The 16,435-nt window shown below is 36.7% G+C and overlaps 1 protein-coding gene across 6 annotated transcripts in view; it reads right to left on the bottom strand.

The window, feature by feature from the left end:
- Positions 1–62: 62 nt before the first annotated feature.
- Positions 63–16,435, bottom strand: part of SYNJ1 (synaptojanin 1) — a 64,696-nt gene continuing 48,323 nt past the window's right edge. For 3 of the 6 annotated variants that reach the window (XM_080340746.1, XM_080340747.1, XM_080340751.1), the window contains 6 exons: positions 13,921–13,968; positions 12,196–12,234; positions 12,029–12,099; positions 8,379–8,487; positions 7,482–7,690; positions 63–3,120 (listed from right to left, as the gene is read on the bottom strand). In XM_080340746.1, the coding sequence (XP_080196872.1) occupies positions 2,266–3,120; positions 7,482–7,690; positions 8,379–8,487; positions 12,029–12,099; positions 12,196–12,234; positions 13,921–13,968 (1,331 nt within the window). In that variant the 3' untranslated portion in view covers positions 63–2,265. The remainder of the gene's footprint in view (positions 3,121–7,481; positions 7,691–8,378; positions 8,488–12,028; positions 12,100–12,195; positions 12,235–13,920; positions 13,969–16,435) is intronic. The other 3 variants (XM_080340748.1, XM_080340749.1, XM_080340750.1) reach the window with 3 other exon arrangements.

Here is a 16,435-nt window from a genome sequence, read left to right as displayed (position 1 = left end):
ACAGGGTTTCAATGGGGCAGCCCCGGAGAGGTCGCGCAGGCGGGCAGAGTTCGTGTGCCACAAGCCAGAACATCGTCACGCTGAACAGAGCAATTTGCCACAGGGAACACACCATTCATGAGAACGTGTTGAGCGTCTCTAATTTTAATTCTTAGTATTTTCAGAACTCTTGCTAGTAATTATTTTCGTTAATACACGGTCACAGTGGTTAGCTATATATAGATATATATATATACACACACTATATTTTTTGAGCATTTCTTGTGATCTTTGCCATACTTTGCCATCAATTTCTGTAATCCTGTGAAGTGTAGAGGTGCTATATACCAGGTACATTTTAGACAGTAGTTTTTAATCACTGTAATTAAATATTCAACAAAGAACATATTTATCACGGAACTCCCACTAGCAAAAAGTTACCCCAAAAATTGTTTTGCTAATGTAAGAATATACCAAAACACCAATCACACAGATGTTTATAGCAACAGTTTAAAACAAGGTAATTCACATACTGAAGCACAAAGAGTATAGTACCACTGCTGTTTAAAATGTACGAGTACTGTTTAATGACCCAAACAGAAAAAAAGCACAATATTAAACTCACTATCATCACTTCTCTATCCAACTGCAGCTCATGGTTAACCATATACTGTTTAAAGGAAGAGTGGATTATTTCATAAATAATGCTTCAATAGCATTTGAGAATTTTTTACAAGTACTGTCATCGTGTATTTTGCTACTATAAATATAATGCTAATCTGTTGTGTTTCAGTCCCTGGTTTTGCAGAACCAGAACAGTTTGTTCAGAAGGAAGCCAATGTGTGTAGGCATGTGTTTGCAGTCCCCTGAGAGGTGACAACATTGCGACACATTCAGCTTTGGATGAAGGTTCGCAGCTGCATATACCGGTCCTGCCCTAAGACGCTGCCAATTGTAAGGAGAACTGCAGGGTTTTATAGCATACCTAGGTGGAGCTACGGAAATCAGCTAAATTGCCTCAAAGTAACAAAAGATCCTGTTCTATGTAATCTCCTGTGAGCTTTAGAAAATCATAAAAGCAGAAAGAATTGCATGTTTATAGCATAATATGTGGAACTGTGACTCAGCCTTCATCAGCCTCAAAGCAGGACCACACAGAGGACGGTCCCTGTCTCTGGGCGAGGAGGAGACACTCATTCAGTTTTAACTGCAGAAGTGACAGAATGATATTGTTCAGCTCTGAAAATTACTCTTCTCTGGTTTCCTTCGAAAGTAAGACTTTAAAAACACAGGAGTAAGTCCAGCAGAGGGGGAGGATACTGAGCAGACAAGCCCAGTCACAGGAGATGACTTTCTCCTTCACTGATGTTGCAACAGGGTGGCTGATTCCCTCACTCGGGTCTTTCTGCAGGACAGGAAAGCCCTTCTAATGTGCAAAAGAGTGGGACAAGCCAGCTCCCGTATCATGTCTGCAACTGGTAAAGCCTGCTTTGTATCACAAAACCCAAGGGGAATTTTTTTCCGAAGGTTGAGGGAAAGCTTACTGTATCATTTGTTTCCAATCTGTGGGAAAAAAAGTATCTTTAAAATAATAATGAATAAATGGATTATATGAAACAATTATGCTGAAGTAATGCTAGTGAATATATGTCACAATAGTATTTAATAGCTGAAATGTACTGACACAGAAAAAGTCAAATATTGAATATATTAATGTGCACAGTTTTGCTTGTATTTTGAAATTAAACTATTTTTGTTGTGCCTCAAATTCAAATATAAGCCTTACAAATAACCATAGCCTCTGTTAGAAATCAAACAACTTCTAAACAATACTTGTCAACATTCAAATCTCAATAAACTTTGGCAGTTCTTTGGTAAATACTTATAAATATCAATTAACAAAACACTAAAAAGGGAGTGGGGAGGCTACCAGCAGGGAGCCTCTATTTTTGAAATTCCACAAAGGGGAATGGAAATGAGAGAGCTCCCTAAGCAAAAACTATTTCCAAGACTGGTGTATTTTAATGAGATTAGTAGCTCATCCTGCTTATCTCTGCCTATTCAAATACTATCATATTGGGATTTTAATAAATTTCAGACCATTTTTTGTGCTCTACCATATATACATATGCAAAATTTATACACCAACAATAGTGGCTGTTTACGAGTAAAGTTAAGTTTCAGTGCATTTGACAGTTAATTATTGCACACAGAATAATCTCAAATGCCCAATTATTCTACTGGATATATGTAGCAACAAATGCAACCTCTCATCTTTTTGAACATCTATCTTTCTGTAAAATCTTGCGTTGGTGACACCTTAGGTGCCAAAGAAGTGAAAGGATCTGCGGGGGATCTGTTGCTGGTTGTTCTTGATGGTACAGGAGGTGCAGGTGGTCTTCTTGCTGGCATTGTGTAGAAGCAATCAGTAGAACTTTTATTCCAGTCATTATCAAAGTTAAAGTCTGAACCAAGAAAAGTATTTTGTTCAGTGCACAGCAAATCTGGAGATCCAGCTGACTTCCTGGAACTGATTTGCTTAAAATCTGTAACACTTTTAGATGGCTTTAGCTTTGCATTGAAATTCTCCTCATCATCATCAAACGTTACCCACGCTTTCCGCTGTACATTTTTTACCATGAGAGATTTACTTCGCAAGCAAAAAGTGTTTTCAGGTGCATCAACAGAAAATACAGGCTTGCTTGTATTACAGCTGGGGGTACTTAGAGAAGGGAAAGGATTGCAAGTGGCACGTCCTTCTAGTAAACGTGAAGTTATTTCGGACTCTTGTGTTTCTGTTCTAAATGGGTTTCCAGCACTAGGAGTTCTTTCGGTGAATGGATTTGTGCAGTTCAGTCCAGTAGTAAATGGATTTGGAGAGCTGCGCTTATGTTCCTGGGACGTGTTAAAGGCCGGAATAGGAGGCATTGCTGGCATGCAATTTATGGTATTCAAAGCATCAGCATTTCTTTGTGTTGCTGAAGGCAACTGTATCAACTCCTTTTGGTTTAAAGTTGGAAGGTGTGATGTTCGAACAGATGTCTGCATCTTCGACACAAGCAGCTGAAATGACAAATCTTCAAAAGGGTCACTGTTCAACTGTGTTTCCTGTTTAGTGCAGTATGTTCCATTTGTTTTAGTCTGGAAAGAAAACAAGGTGCTTAGTAATCACGCAGCTGGCTGTTTTGAGATGATCAGTAACTCCTCAGTTCTCAGTCTACTTATGAGAAGAAAAGAAGCTCTTAACCTGAAACTTCAATACAATTTGGTTGCAACGTGCACAATGCACTTGTAGTAGAATGATTGCTTCTTTTCTGGAAAACAATAACCCTTAACCCCTTTTCTGAAGAAAAGCCTACAAGTTGTTAAACACAATTTTCCCCCTTGCTGGTTGATGCAGCTTGACTCTACTTCATGCAGGTCAGAATCCTAGCCAAAAGCACTTGTGACCATTGTATAAGAAAATCTTTAAGAAATTTGGGAAATGTTGCTGAATTCTAAACAAGGGATAACACAGTACAAATATGAAATAAAAAATTATAGGTTTCATTGTTTGAGAGTTTATAACACTGATGTTACAAGCAGTACTTAAGCATCACAATGAAAGGAAAAATTAGTGTTATTAGTATATGCCCTTCAGACATTTCTATGTACATGTATGCATCTGTAGGCATCTCCAGTGCCTCTTGACATGCGAATGTACAATCATCAGTTTCTAATACTTTAAAATGGCAAGTTATCATTGTTTAGAATAATACCAAATGGAGCCAACAGAGTTTTTTCCACAGAACTTGCCATCTTTTAAAAACAAAATATTCCTATTTTAATACATTTCTGCAAACAACGATGCAACATTTATACCTTGTAACAACTGTCCAAAAGGCAGACTATCTACCTTTGTTCAAGTCATCACACTGACAGAACAGAGTTTGGAGCAATGCAAAGAATTAAGCTTAAGTTAAAACAGCTTCTGAGAATTCAAATTTCACAAATTTGCCATTTTAACACATCACCTTAATATATCCAAAGTTTGGATATTTAGCATGACAATTCTGTTTTGTTGAACTAGGATGCTAATTAAAACTGCTAAAAAAATACAATATTACTATAGCCTGACCTTAGTCTTTAAGCATTTTGGTTTTACTGTGTTTATTGTTAATAGTTTGAGGCATGTCTCCATGTAACTACTGCCTAAGCAGCTAAGCAAAATTAGTCTGCAGGCTTTAGAGACTCTCAGGAATAATAAGAATATTGTTTCTCCCATTGTAACCAACATAGAAATTTCCTTCAAAAAACTGTATTTGTAATGTGAATTGGTCGGCAGGAGAAATGAAGCACGCTGGCAACAATGCATTTGCTCTGATGTTTTTTAGGAAACAACGATGTCAGTTTCATGCATCCCTGGCACTACTATGTCAGAGAGTTTCTAAAATAGATGAAGGCTCATGTGAGCAAACTATAAACAGAGTAATTCAATATTGGTATTTTTATATGTATATAGCGTTTTGCAAAATAATATCAAAACAAAAGCATCAAGTAACTGAGGGGGGAAATGTGAAAAACTGAACTGTAGAAAGAATATAAATCAAATGCAGCTTGGCACCAGCTGGTTAAGTCTTGTGTTCATCAACCAAGTAATCAAAAAGTACAAGATCCCAAAGAAACGACGAATCCCAGTTGGTCTTTATTGTAAGTAGAATTTGCTCTGAACAATTCTGGAACCAAATGCTTTTAAAATTGTAACAAACAATATATTTTACTTTGGGTAACAGTAAGTTATCGGTTCTTTGAGAAATGTGAAATATGTGGTTTATTTTGAAAAAACTTTGATAGTGCAATAGCATCAGGATTTATTTGCCTTAAAAAATAATGTTAACTCCAACACCTACTCATTTTTTTCCAGATGGACTGAGATCAGGAGATTCAGCAGTGACTAAGCAACATATGTGAGGTTCTAATTGTTTCATAAAAGATGATGAAGCACAATATTTGCTATGGTGCTACTAAATACAGTTAACAGTATCAATTTTAATTGCATTATGAAAGGAAAAAGCAAACTATGGTATGACAGTCAATTCATTAATGGGGACAGGTGATTTTTAACGTGGATGAGACTGCAGATGTATGAAAACAAGAATCATACATCTTTTCTGCTTGAATAGATGGAGACCACATACAAGATTGGTAAATAGTCAGATACCTGTTACCCTGATGGTTGCTCCTGCTTGTGAAAGAGAAACAGACATCAAAGAAAAGAAAATTAGGAAGAAAATCCAAGTAACAAAGCAACCTCAAGTTAAAAATACTTCAAGTTTTCAGAAAGCCATTTTTGGACATATGAATACAAACCAAAAATATCTATTACACACTACACTAAATTTTAAATTTCTGTTGTATTCTATTGTAAGACTTACAAGCTCTACCATCAAGAGTCAAAAAACCCAGCTCAAGCTAATTCTGACGTTTTTTCCATACAGACATTCATTGTGCAGCTGATTGTGGCTTTTTTTTGAAGACTGATTGTAAGAGTTGGACTACTGATGGTCTAATTCTAATCATCTGTTAACATGAAAAGCACTATAGCCCTCATTCTGGGAACTGTGTGTGTATAATCACTCTTCTACAGTACTAGTTTTCCAAGCTGAAAAAAAACATAAGACTCCTCATTCAATCAAAACCCAAAATCTCCTTAATTTACAATAAATAAAACTATTTAAAATAACTACTTTTCTTTTTGAAAGTATTGCTCAGTAATCTATAGAGTCCTGAATATTCACACTGTATGCAAGCAATTATTTTTATACAGAGAGATTTAGGTTATTAAATATCACAATTGATCTTTGAATCAAAGGATGGGCTTGGAATCCACTACCTCTCAAAAGATTTTGTATTTACGTAAAGACCTTTTCCCAGAAAACTTTGTATTTACAATCAAAAATCAAGAAAGAAACCTCTAACTAAAAAAAAGAAAAAAAAGAAACAGAAATAAAACCCCCTAACCTGCAGACAATCAATGAGGCTGAAAGTGGGCCTTCCTTGTGATTGCACAGCCTGTGTTAATCAAAGAAATCTGATTGCAGAGAAAATTATAGTTCCATGAACTAGTCTTAAACTAGCAGGTTTGGATATTGTTAACAATCTAGTCACAACAATACGTAGCTCAAAAACCTCTTTACAGTGTTCTTGAGCATATTTTTGATTGCTGTGTATACACACAGGTAAATGTAATTTTCATAATAATTTTGAGAGAACTGCTTGCACCTCTTCCACAAATCTGTTTCTATTCACAAAATCAGTTCGTTCTCAAGCACCTTATGCCTCCATGTATATTCTCTGCTGGCAACACTTCATACTTTCTACCAAACTGCAAGAAGTCCTGATATTCTATCTGTATATTCAAAAATATCCACCTTTTTTGGCCTAAGTTTCCAAAATGAAAAAAAAAAGTTAACAGGCAGAGAGAGGTTCAGCAGAAAGAAAGGAAAAGCATTTAGATTTTTCAATTAGAATTCAAGTCAATGAGGACTGAATTTGGCTTCTTCGTTGTGGTACACAATAGGTATGAACTAACCGCTTTAGTGACAGTGGCCTTCAGATGTAGAGATAAGGTAAAATCTAAAATACTGATGAAAACTTATGTAGTTATAAGTATCTACAGCTGAGCCGAACACCAGAAAAAACCCCCACAAATTTACTCTTTGTAAGAACTGGGCACAAATCCATCAGGTTCAATAAATTTGTGCTTTTATCCAAGTAGTGTATTATCTGGCCTAGCACCTGATATTGTAAAAACTAACAGCACTGGCCTTTAGAGAAGAAGTTTAGCCTTATGTATATATAGATAACACTGTAAACCTACCTCTGCATTTTTTAAGCAGTAGTAAGAAAAGAAAAAAGGTGGGTTTTTTTGCAAAATAACACTCTAAATGGTCCCACGAACAGAATATTTATGTTAGTGTATTAAATGTTCAGATTGTTTTGATATCTTTCTATATTTGAACTGACACTGGTGAATGGGGAGAAATGTATTTCTATTAAGTATCTATCAGTATCATCTTCCTGCAATGAATTATTATAAACATAAACCACCACATCATGCAATCGATAAAGCTTACTTTATAATCAAAGCCTCAGTTAGCTAGTTACTATAGAGCTGAAGTCATGCATATGTCATAATAAAATGAAATTTCTTCGACTGACTTTCCGTACAAAGCTGCCAAATGACAATGTAATTTTAAGAACAAGGTGTCCATTAAGTTATAAGTCATCATACAAAATCTTAAGTTATATGTTTAGTATTTAAGATGTTAGTTATTCATGGACACTACATAAGCAATTAAGTGTTATCCTACTAGAGCCTGATGATCTTTAAATGTAATCTTTTGACCTTTATTTTTGTTTGTTTGCTTGCTTTAGGAGTTTTTCACACATCCACAGCATTCAGTACAAGCTATGTTAATTTACTTAATTAAAAAATATATATACAAGGTTTTATTACTTACTTGCTGCTGCGAAGGAGCAGATTCAGAAGGCAAACTGTGAGACGATCGGCTACGAGGAGGCGGTTGTGGGGGTTCCAGACTTTGTGGGGCACTTGACTGAGATGGATGTGATGTCACAGGTATCAGAGGTTCCTGCATCTTCAGCACAGGTGGTGGCTGAGTGGGTCCAGCAGCCTGAGGCTTTAGTGGTTCAGGAAGCACTGGTGAGCCTGTAAGTACATTTGCAGTGGTTTTCACTGTAAAGAATTGTAATAGAAATCTTAGGAATGGCAAGAATGAGAACACGTGGCTGTGGAAGTACCAGACAGAACTGCAGAAGGTGCTATAAAAATGAGGGCTGTTCAAGGGCACTAGATTAGAAGTCATCAGCAGTAAAAATTGTTACTATAGACACAAAATAGAGAACCAGAAGCCATGTAATTCTTAAGTATACTTCAGTTGTATTTAAAAGCATTTTGGAAGTCACTATTATAAAATGCATATTTTGATATTAATGCAATTTTAAAAACCCTTTAAGTCTAGGAAGTGGCTTTGAAAGTCAAACATAAACACTATTCCAAATATTATGATTACAGAGAAACCACTTCACAGAATGACCAACACCTATGACAGGACACACCAATGTGCCCAGACCAGAACACAGCAATCCAATCAAAGTTTCTGATGGCATGAAATATGTGGGTCTAGAGCTCTTCTGACTGCTGCCTTTTATCTGATGAGGGTTTACAATACTTGTGAATAATCAACACTAACATAAACTGCCAAATGTTACTACATTAGAGAATCCTAATTTCTAATGAAAAAAGAGACATCTGTTGGAAACAAAGCATTCAAAACAGAGACAGCACCTCTTGACTGAATAGTAACTTAAATATTTAACTTCTAAAGTAAACTTACCCCTTGGTGGTTCAGCTGGTTTGGTTTGAGTTTCAGGGGCTGGTCTTCCCCCAGAAGGACGGACATGGCTTTGTGGTGCACTAATAACTCCAGCTCGAGGTGGAACAGTCTGACAGAATAATTGGTAAAAAGAAATTATTTTAGCTCTACTTTGGATCTGTAGTCATCTACTGTTAAATGATTCAAGATGATTAGGATTCTGTAAAAAATACATTATTTCATAATAGTTGCTGAGCTAATTTTTTAATGCACATAAAAAAGCAAAGATATATTCTCATAACATTATGAGGGTTCAATTCAAAGTAAAGAATTTTTACAACAGTTTTCAACTTTATATAAATATTTACCTGTGCGGCAATGTTTGAAAGACTTATTATTTTATTACTCCTAGTATGGCTATTTTACCTAAATCTGCAAATTGTTGTAAGCAACAAAAACAACAACTACTTTATTTGGAGATCTCATAAGGACACAAGGACAACCTACTGTCAATGCAGACTGTAGACACCATCTACCTTTTAAGGCTATAGTTAGAGCCTGCCATTTGCAAATGGCAGCTACAGTCAATTTTATGTAGTGAAAGTCCAAGATATGCATATAAGACCATGGTTAGTTCTTTTCTCTGAAAGTTCTGTTTGCTAACTATAAGGCAGTTACTCTTGTTCCTCAGCAAACAGTATTAATGAAACATACATTCTGCCTCATCTGTAGGCTTGAGTCTTGCCACGCTTGTTGGAATAGAAGTTAATATGCTGGGAATGGAATTGCTCTCAAAACAACAAAATAAAAAACTCGACATCAGTATTTAAAGAGAAATAGGAAATTATTCCAGATTACAACTGAAGCTGAATGAATTACACCACCACATTGGAAAGATTAAGGTAAAGTATTTGGGAAAAAGTTGCTAGATTTCGGGGAAAAAAAAAGAAAAAGAAAAAAAGAAAAAATGTAATCATGAGGCAAGATAGTTTGTAAGATTTGTTTCTTCTAGAATTTTGTGTACTTGGTATATTCTGACAGAATGTATGTTCTTGAAATGGTTTTCAGAGGAAACCCCATGACACAACTCTCTACACAAACATGACTGAAGAACAAGCAAAGAAACTTTACCACTACAAAACACGTATCCTCCTTGATCCCACTTTTACTAGATATATGTACTTTAATTCAAATGCTTTGCATAAAACTTGATTCATTATACTTGTCTGTGTCCATTTAACAACAGGAAGGGGAAGGGAAGGAAGAAGGGGAAGGGAGCTGTGACACTTTGGTGACTGTCCCTGGTCCTGAAATCAGTGACATGAAACGCTGCCCTAAAAACGAGCTGAGGAAAAGGAAAGCAGCAATGGCAGGGAAGAAATCCCTACAAGGGTAGAGCTAAGGCTTGAAAAGCCAAGCAGATCTTAGGTGTCGTTTTTTTCAAGACCTTCTATTATATTTGCTTGGTTGGTTTATTGTGTTGTTGGGGTTTTGTTGTTGTTGTTTTGGGTTTTTTGAAGGAAAATCTTATCATCTGCAAAAGAAGACATGCAGTCAGCTTTGTCTTGTCAAATTATGCTGGCGCTGCAGTATTGGTGTCCTTTCTGGAAATGGGTAAGCAGCTCCAACTGCAGTCCAGCCTGGGTGTTGAGAAGTGCAGCACAAGAGAACAGCGCTACTTTTTTTGTGTCTTGTTCAAATGAACAAAAATTCTTGCACTTTTGCCAGTTCCAAGATACTGGTGGAGTCTCTTCTGTATGCCAGAGGTTTTTTTATTACATTATTTTGATTTAGAAATGGCAAATCCTGTGCTGGTTCCAGATTAACAACAACAACAACAACAACAAAAAAGTGGGCCATGTAGTGATATATTAATACATTATTTCCTCTGTATACTACATTTTCTTCACCCAGATTTTTAGAAGAAGACACTTTACATTTCTGGGAAAATAACATAAAAGTGCAAAGATCAAGAAGTGTTCACTGTGAGATTCAGTCTCTCTAAAAAAAATCAATCAGCAGAAAGTGATTCAGTGGTGGCTTTCAGTGGTTTCAATACTGTACAAGAGTTCTATAGAAATGGCAATAGCAGGAAGGTAAAACTTTTAAACTCTACAAGAACTCTGGTATCTCTGCACTGCTGGCAGCATTCTTTTGTTTCTTGCTCATTTAAAAGGTGGAAAAAGAACTCTACAACCATTTATAAATTTATACAGATTTAACTTAAACTCTTGTGGTTAGCTGCACAGCTCCAAGTCTGACAACATTCAAGAAGCAACTGGACAACGCCCTCAGACACACGGTATGAACTGTGGGGTTGTCATATGCAGGAACAGGAGTTGGACTCGATGATCCTTGTGGGTCCCTTCCAACTCAGGACATTCTATGATTCTATGATCTTTACTTTAACGGCTTCTTCACACACTCTCTCTCATTCACAAAAACTGGTCTAACCCTTTACCTGGAAGAAAGATACAGCATTAAAGAAGAGGTGTGGTATTTGTTCATAGGTCAAAAAACTCATTGGTATCTATCCCACTGACATTTATGCAAGCAAAATGCTTTTCACCCTTACCAAAAACTCCTATCTGTGCTCTCCATCCTGTCAGTGTCTTTGTGAACATTATCCCAATGAGATGAGTGAAATGCCTTAGAGATGGAAACCAAAGTTCTCTAATGACCAAGAAACTAATAAGGAAGAGACAACTTTTGCTGATTTTTAGTCTGAAAAATGTCTAGGTATAAAGAGGTATGATCTAAGTTAAAGAGACTGGAACTCACACAAAGTGAACAAAGTAAGCACGAATACTGTGGTTGATGTAGATGTAGAAAGAAAAGTCCTTCATGCTGCTGCAAAAATTCCCTCTGAAATACGCTGCAAAGTCTAAAGAATTATCAACAAACAATACCATTTCGTAGTAATTCTTTAAGATGACCTATAGATATTAAAACACTTTCTCCTTCACTAACACAAGGCTCCTACTTGGTACTGTTAAGAGAAATAACACAGATGTCTTCCATCTCTTGATTTCTTGCTTGTAGTGAAGCATCCAAGTGCCCACGAATCCTTCATTCAATTCCTTCATTTCAATTCCACAAATAAAGAATGAAATGCAGAACTAATGTTTATTGAACGTTTTGTTGAAATAGTTGAATGTTTCACTTTTACATTAAGAACCTTATCAAAATGAATTTTTAAAACAAGGTACAGAATTCCACTACACATCAAGTAATCAGCAATATATCAGTTGCCTATATAATACATTAACTGCCTGTAACAAATTAACTGCCACCAGGATATACATTTCAGCACAGAAGATAATACATTTTATCATACCAAATCAGCAACGTAGTCAACAGGAACATACAATGCAAAGAATAACTTCACCCTTCACAGTTATTTGAAAGTGGACAGAAAATACTATATAATTTGGGAGCCTATGAAGTGATTGCGTAGAGTGCAAAACAATAAAGTCATGTCCAGTATATATATTCTGAAGTATTTTTAGTCAACAGACAAGAATTGCTGGGGGAATTAACTCATATAAGCCATTAAATGACTAGTTAATTTTGCAGTTTTCTTACATCTGTTATGACTTACAAAACCCCACTGTCAGTGTAATAAACTGCTGAAACTTAGGAGAAGAATGATTTTAAGACAAAACACCTACCGGTCTGGTTGTACCATATCCAGCAGTTCCTGCGCTTGAAATTCCAGTTGAAGGTGGAGGCTGATTACGAACTGGAACAGATATCAGAGATTGCTGACTTAGAACTTATTTCAAAACGAACTTCTTTCTGTATTATAATTAGTACAAAGCATCTGTATCTGTATTACCTAAGTTATCTTTTCTTTGTGTTCCAGGACTTTTTGGTGCTTTGAAGCATGGAAAAAAAAATGAGATTATCTTTGTTAGATAAGCTAGAAATGGGTATTATACGGCACTGGCACATTATCACTAATGGAAATGGGAGCAAAAAGACATTAGTGATTTAAGTTTTTACATATTAAAGTCTAACCATCAGCTATGCTGTTACTCTAGCACACGCTTATCCCATGGCACACATGAAGCAATTTGACCCTTCGAATTACAAATTAAGTCAAATCACCTCCTATTTGTTGTAAGCTAAAGACGCCCACTTGTACAGGCACCCTGTGTTCTCAATCGTGCTAGAAGCAGTTGTTTTCTTTTGTAGTATATTCTGCAGATATTCTAACAGCAGTCTTTAAAACAAAGAGAGCTTATGTAACATGCTGATTCGAAAGTCATGCGATCAGAAGAGTACATCTAATCATACATGGTTCAGCAACCTACAGGGTCTACACCAAAGTTCTTGAACCTACTGTCTTTGTTTATGGGATAAATATATTACAGCACCAACCTCAACATTTACATGCTGATGCTAACAACAACCTTGTATGCAACATTCAAGTTGTGAAGTGCAAGATATGAAAAAATTACCTTTACCTCAGAAAAGTGCACAATTTCTAACAGGCAAAGAAGTTTACGATTCTGGCTTGTGTTTCTGTTGCCTATTTCCCAGGAAGGTAAAATCACCATGTCAGTTACAGTAACTGGAAGGAATATTCTCTGCTACATAAGACACTTAGTTTATCAAATTGACTTCCAGTTTTCAGACAACCCTGCTTTCTTAGAACCTGTTAGAATGGGCTTCTGGGTACAGTTCTCAGTATTGCAACTTGTACCCTGAGCAACCTGGCACTAGTTTATCCTACTTTGAGCAGGGCATTGGACTAGATAACCACCAGAGAACCCTTCCAACCTGACCTATTCTATGCATATCGTGATTTTGCCAATTTAGAAAACTGAAGCAGCAATACAGCAAAAAATAATTGTAATATCCAGGAGGACACTTTGATTTTAGCTGTATTAGAACTTTCACTGCTATACCTATATTTGCTGCAAAGGTTGCCATTCCTGAGGAACATGAAGAAACCCCAAAACATAACTCCACTGTCATGGTTAGAACAGGACCCATTCAGCACTACACGTGCATATTCCAACTAGAATAATGCAAGAGAGATGCTCCTCATAAATGTACGTCACATACACTTAGGCACCAGAATGAAAATACATACACTGTATTTTGTACATATCTCAAGGAAGCGATACAAACATTAAATTATAGGCTAAATTATTTAAATGGAATTTTTTCTCCCCAAAACATAGGAACATATGTAGTTCTTTATGGAAAAATTAGGCTTCCTAGTTCCTTGATTTAGTTGCAGGCATAATATTTACTCTAGCAATCAGTCAGCTACAGCTTCTTCTTCTGAGTCAGGCTCCAAAGTGTTGTTCTTGATTAGTGCAGTCTAATTTTCACTTCATTTTCCATAAAGGAAGACTGCCTTCTATAACAATTCACACCATGGCTGAAAAGCAGCAAGCAACTTGCCTGTCTGAAAACTGTTAAATAAAAGAAAATAAACCCTACACAATAAATACCTTCATGAAACCACCTTTAGTATCACAAGTGCAACAATATTACTTGGGTATTAAATTAGAAATCTGTTTCTAGAATACAAAAATTGTTATGTTACCTTCTACTTCTCTCCTAGCTACCCCAGGACTGGGAGGAGCTCCAAGACCTTTTCAGAGAAAGAAGAGAAGCTGTACATTGCATAAGAAAAGCAGTAGATTGAGAAAGTAAAAACCAGAAAGAACACTGCCACAAGACAGTTTGACATAACTTAAAAATGGCCTAGCTAGATTGTAGTTACTTGTAGGAGATAACTGTTTGCAGCAGCATGGGGAAACCAGACTGATATGAATTAAGGATCAGCAAGTACAATCATGTTTAGAAACATGCTATTATTTCTATTTTACATTACAGTTGAAAGAGAATTTCACTTCTTCAGTATTCACTCTCCACAAACTTTTATAAATTCAGAATTATATTAAACGTCAGTCTTGAAACTCTTCTAAAGCAGAGCACATACCTATGCTCAAACACTTGAAAATAAACCTGTACATCAGTTATACCCTGCAACATTAAGTCTGTTTCCGGTAATTCAGGAGCACAGTGTGTTTCTGCCAAGACTATGCATGAATAAGCAAGTTTGTGGATCCAATAAGTTTCCCATTTTATACAATGTAATGTTTTCTACAGAACTGTATCAAGTTCTCTCCAAGCAGCACTCTGTATGTGGCAAAGCTGTATTCAACTGGCCCACGGTAGATGTTACAGTTCAGATTGAGAGAAAGATTTTCAGTCATGCATAACCATGCTGAATTATTCTATTGCTGCAATATGATAAAGTATATATGGCATCCGTAAAATTGTATGGTAAAAACACGGCAGGAAATAGATAACACTAGAGGGTATGCAAAGGAGAAATCTGTAAGGCATGCGCATAGGAATAACTAACAGTAATATCTGGCAACTCTGGAGTGGCTCAAGTACAGAGGAAAGAAAGGGAGCCAGTGTTCAAGAATCCTACCTTAAAAGCAACTTTTGCCTTAGCGATGACACAGCCTCATGCTTTCTCATCATGTGCCAATGTGTGGTATCTGCTCAGGAGCTCTCTATGATCTGGAAAGAGTGCTGTGAATTTTGTCAGATACGGGTGGAGGTGTCACTCAGAGTAGGAAGAGTGAAGGCTGCAGATGAGGCTGGTATGGGACTATCTCCAGAGATGTCAAATCTCTGGTTTTGCTGAACATCTGGTTCAAAGATGTTAAATACTTGCATATGTTATATATTCTGGGTGAGTTCCAGGCTCTGCCAATTAACCTTAGATTTCCATCACAAAAGCTTCTGACAGTGAACTTCTCTAAGAGAGAAACAGCACTGAGGAGGGATGAACAGAGATTGCTTGTAAAAAGGGGCACATGAGGAGAGTGCTGCCTGGGAACGTTTCATTGCCTTCAGGCACTAGCCCTGCAACCCAGAGGGACCCTGGGGCTGAAAGTGGAAACCCACAGGCTACGAGAAGCCTACCTGCTAACTGGGGGAAAATAAAGGGAGGTGGAGAGTAGCTCAAAAGAGTACAGCATACTCCTCCTGAACCCTCCGTGGTTACAGAGTCATAAAGCTAACTGTGCATCTCAGAGTATTAATGGAAATGGACAGAATAAAACCTCTCCAAGGGCAGGGAACCAGCCTCTTCATTTCACAGATCTTCTGCACTTTCCCCTCCCAAAGCTCAACTCAGCCTGTACTTTGGACAGGTATTTTCAGGCTGCTCTTGTTAAGCAAGTCCTGGTTTATGCAAGATTGATTAATGAAATAAACTCCTTTCAGGAGAAGGAAGGCAGAGAACCTCTTTGCCCATAGCATATAGACGTGTTCCTATGTTGGGGTACCATGTTGGGGGGCATGGACTTCTGGTGCATGAGGTTTTGCAAAGTTAAAAATTTTCATTATGTAGAAAAGAAACAGCATAAAGGTCAAAGACCATAAATTTCACTTACTAATAATATTCTTCAGAGATAAAGCAAAATTATGGTGCTGTGATAATACTATCACAGTGGACATTATAGGAAGATTTTCATCTTCAGGACACTGAAAAATGTACATCTTAACTTGAAACAAATTTTTTTGGGTGTCATCTTAAACTGTTACTGTAGTCTGCATATAGCTTGAAATCTCTATTGCAGTTTGAAACAGTGCTTTGCAAGTAAAGATTTCACATACTTGTTTTAAATAGTATTTTAAAGAAAGGGGTTGGATTTATACAGAAACAACCTGTAACTTATGCCCTGAGACATTTTAGACAGAACTGCATGTTTTGCAAAGACTACACTTACACACTAGCTTAATGGAAAATAAAGCAACCCCACCTTCTCATAAAGTAAAGTGTGCATTTGTGTGCACATGTGCGTGTGTGCGTGTATACATAGATACAAAATCCAGGCCATTTGCCTACATTTGAACAATGCATTTACTGCTTTAGCATTAAAGCTTCTTGTTCCCTCCATTATTGAACATTCCTTCTTCAGTAAGAAAAGTGCTCTTCCCCATATTTTTTAAAAACAAACAAACAAAACCCCAACCAAAAAAAAACCCCAAACACCATCAAAAAAAGCCTTTTCAAAATGACTGCCATATCCTAA

The sequence above is a fragment of the Nesoenas mayeri genome (genome assembly GCF_963082525.1).
Source record: "Nesoenas mayeri genome assembly, chromosome: 1".
Lineage (NCBI taxonomy): Eukaryota > Metazoa > Chordata > Aves > Columbiformes > Columbidae > Nesoenas > Nesoenas mayeri.
This window is presented reverse-complemented; position numbering and strand designations above follow the sequence as displayed.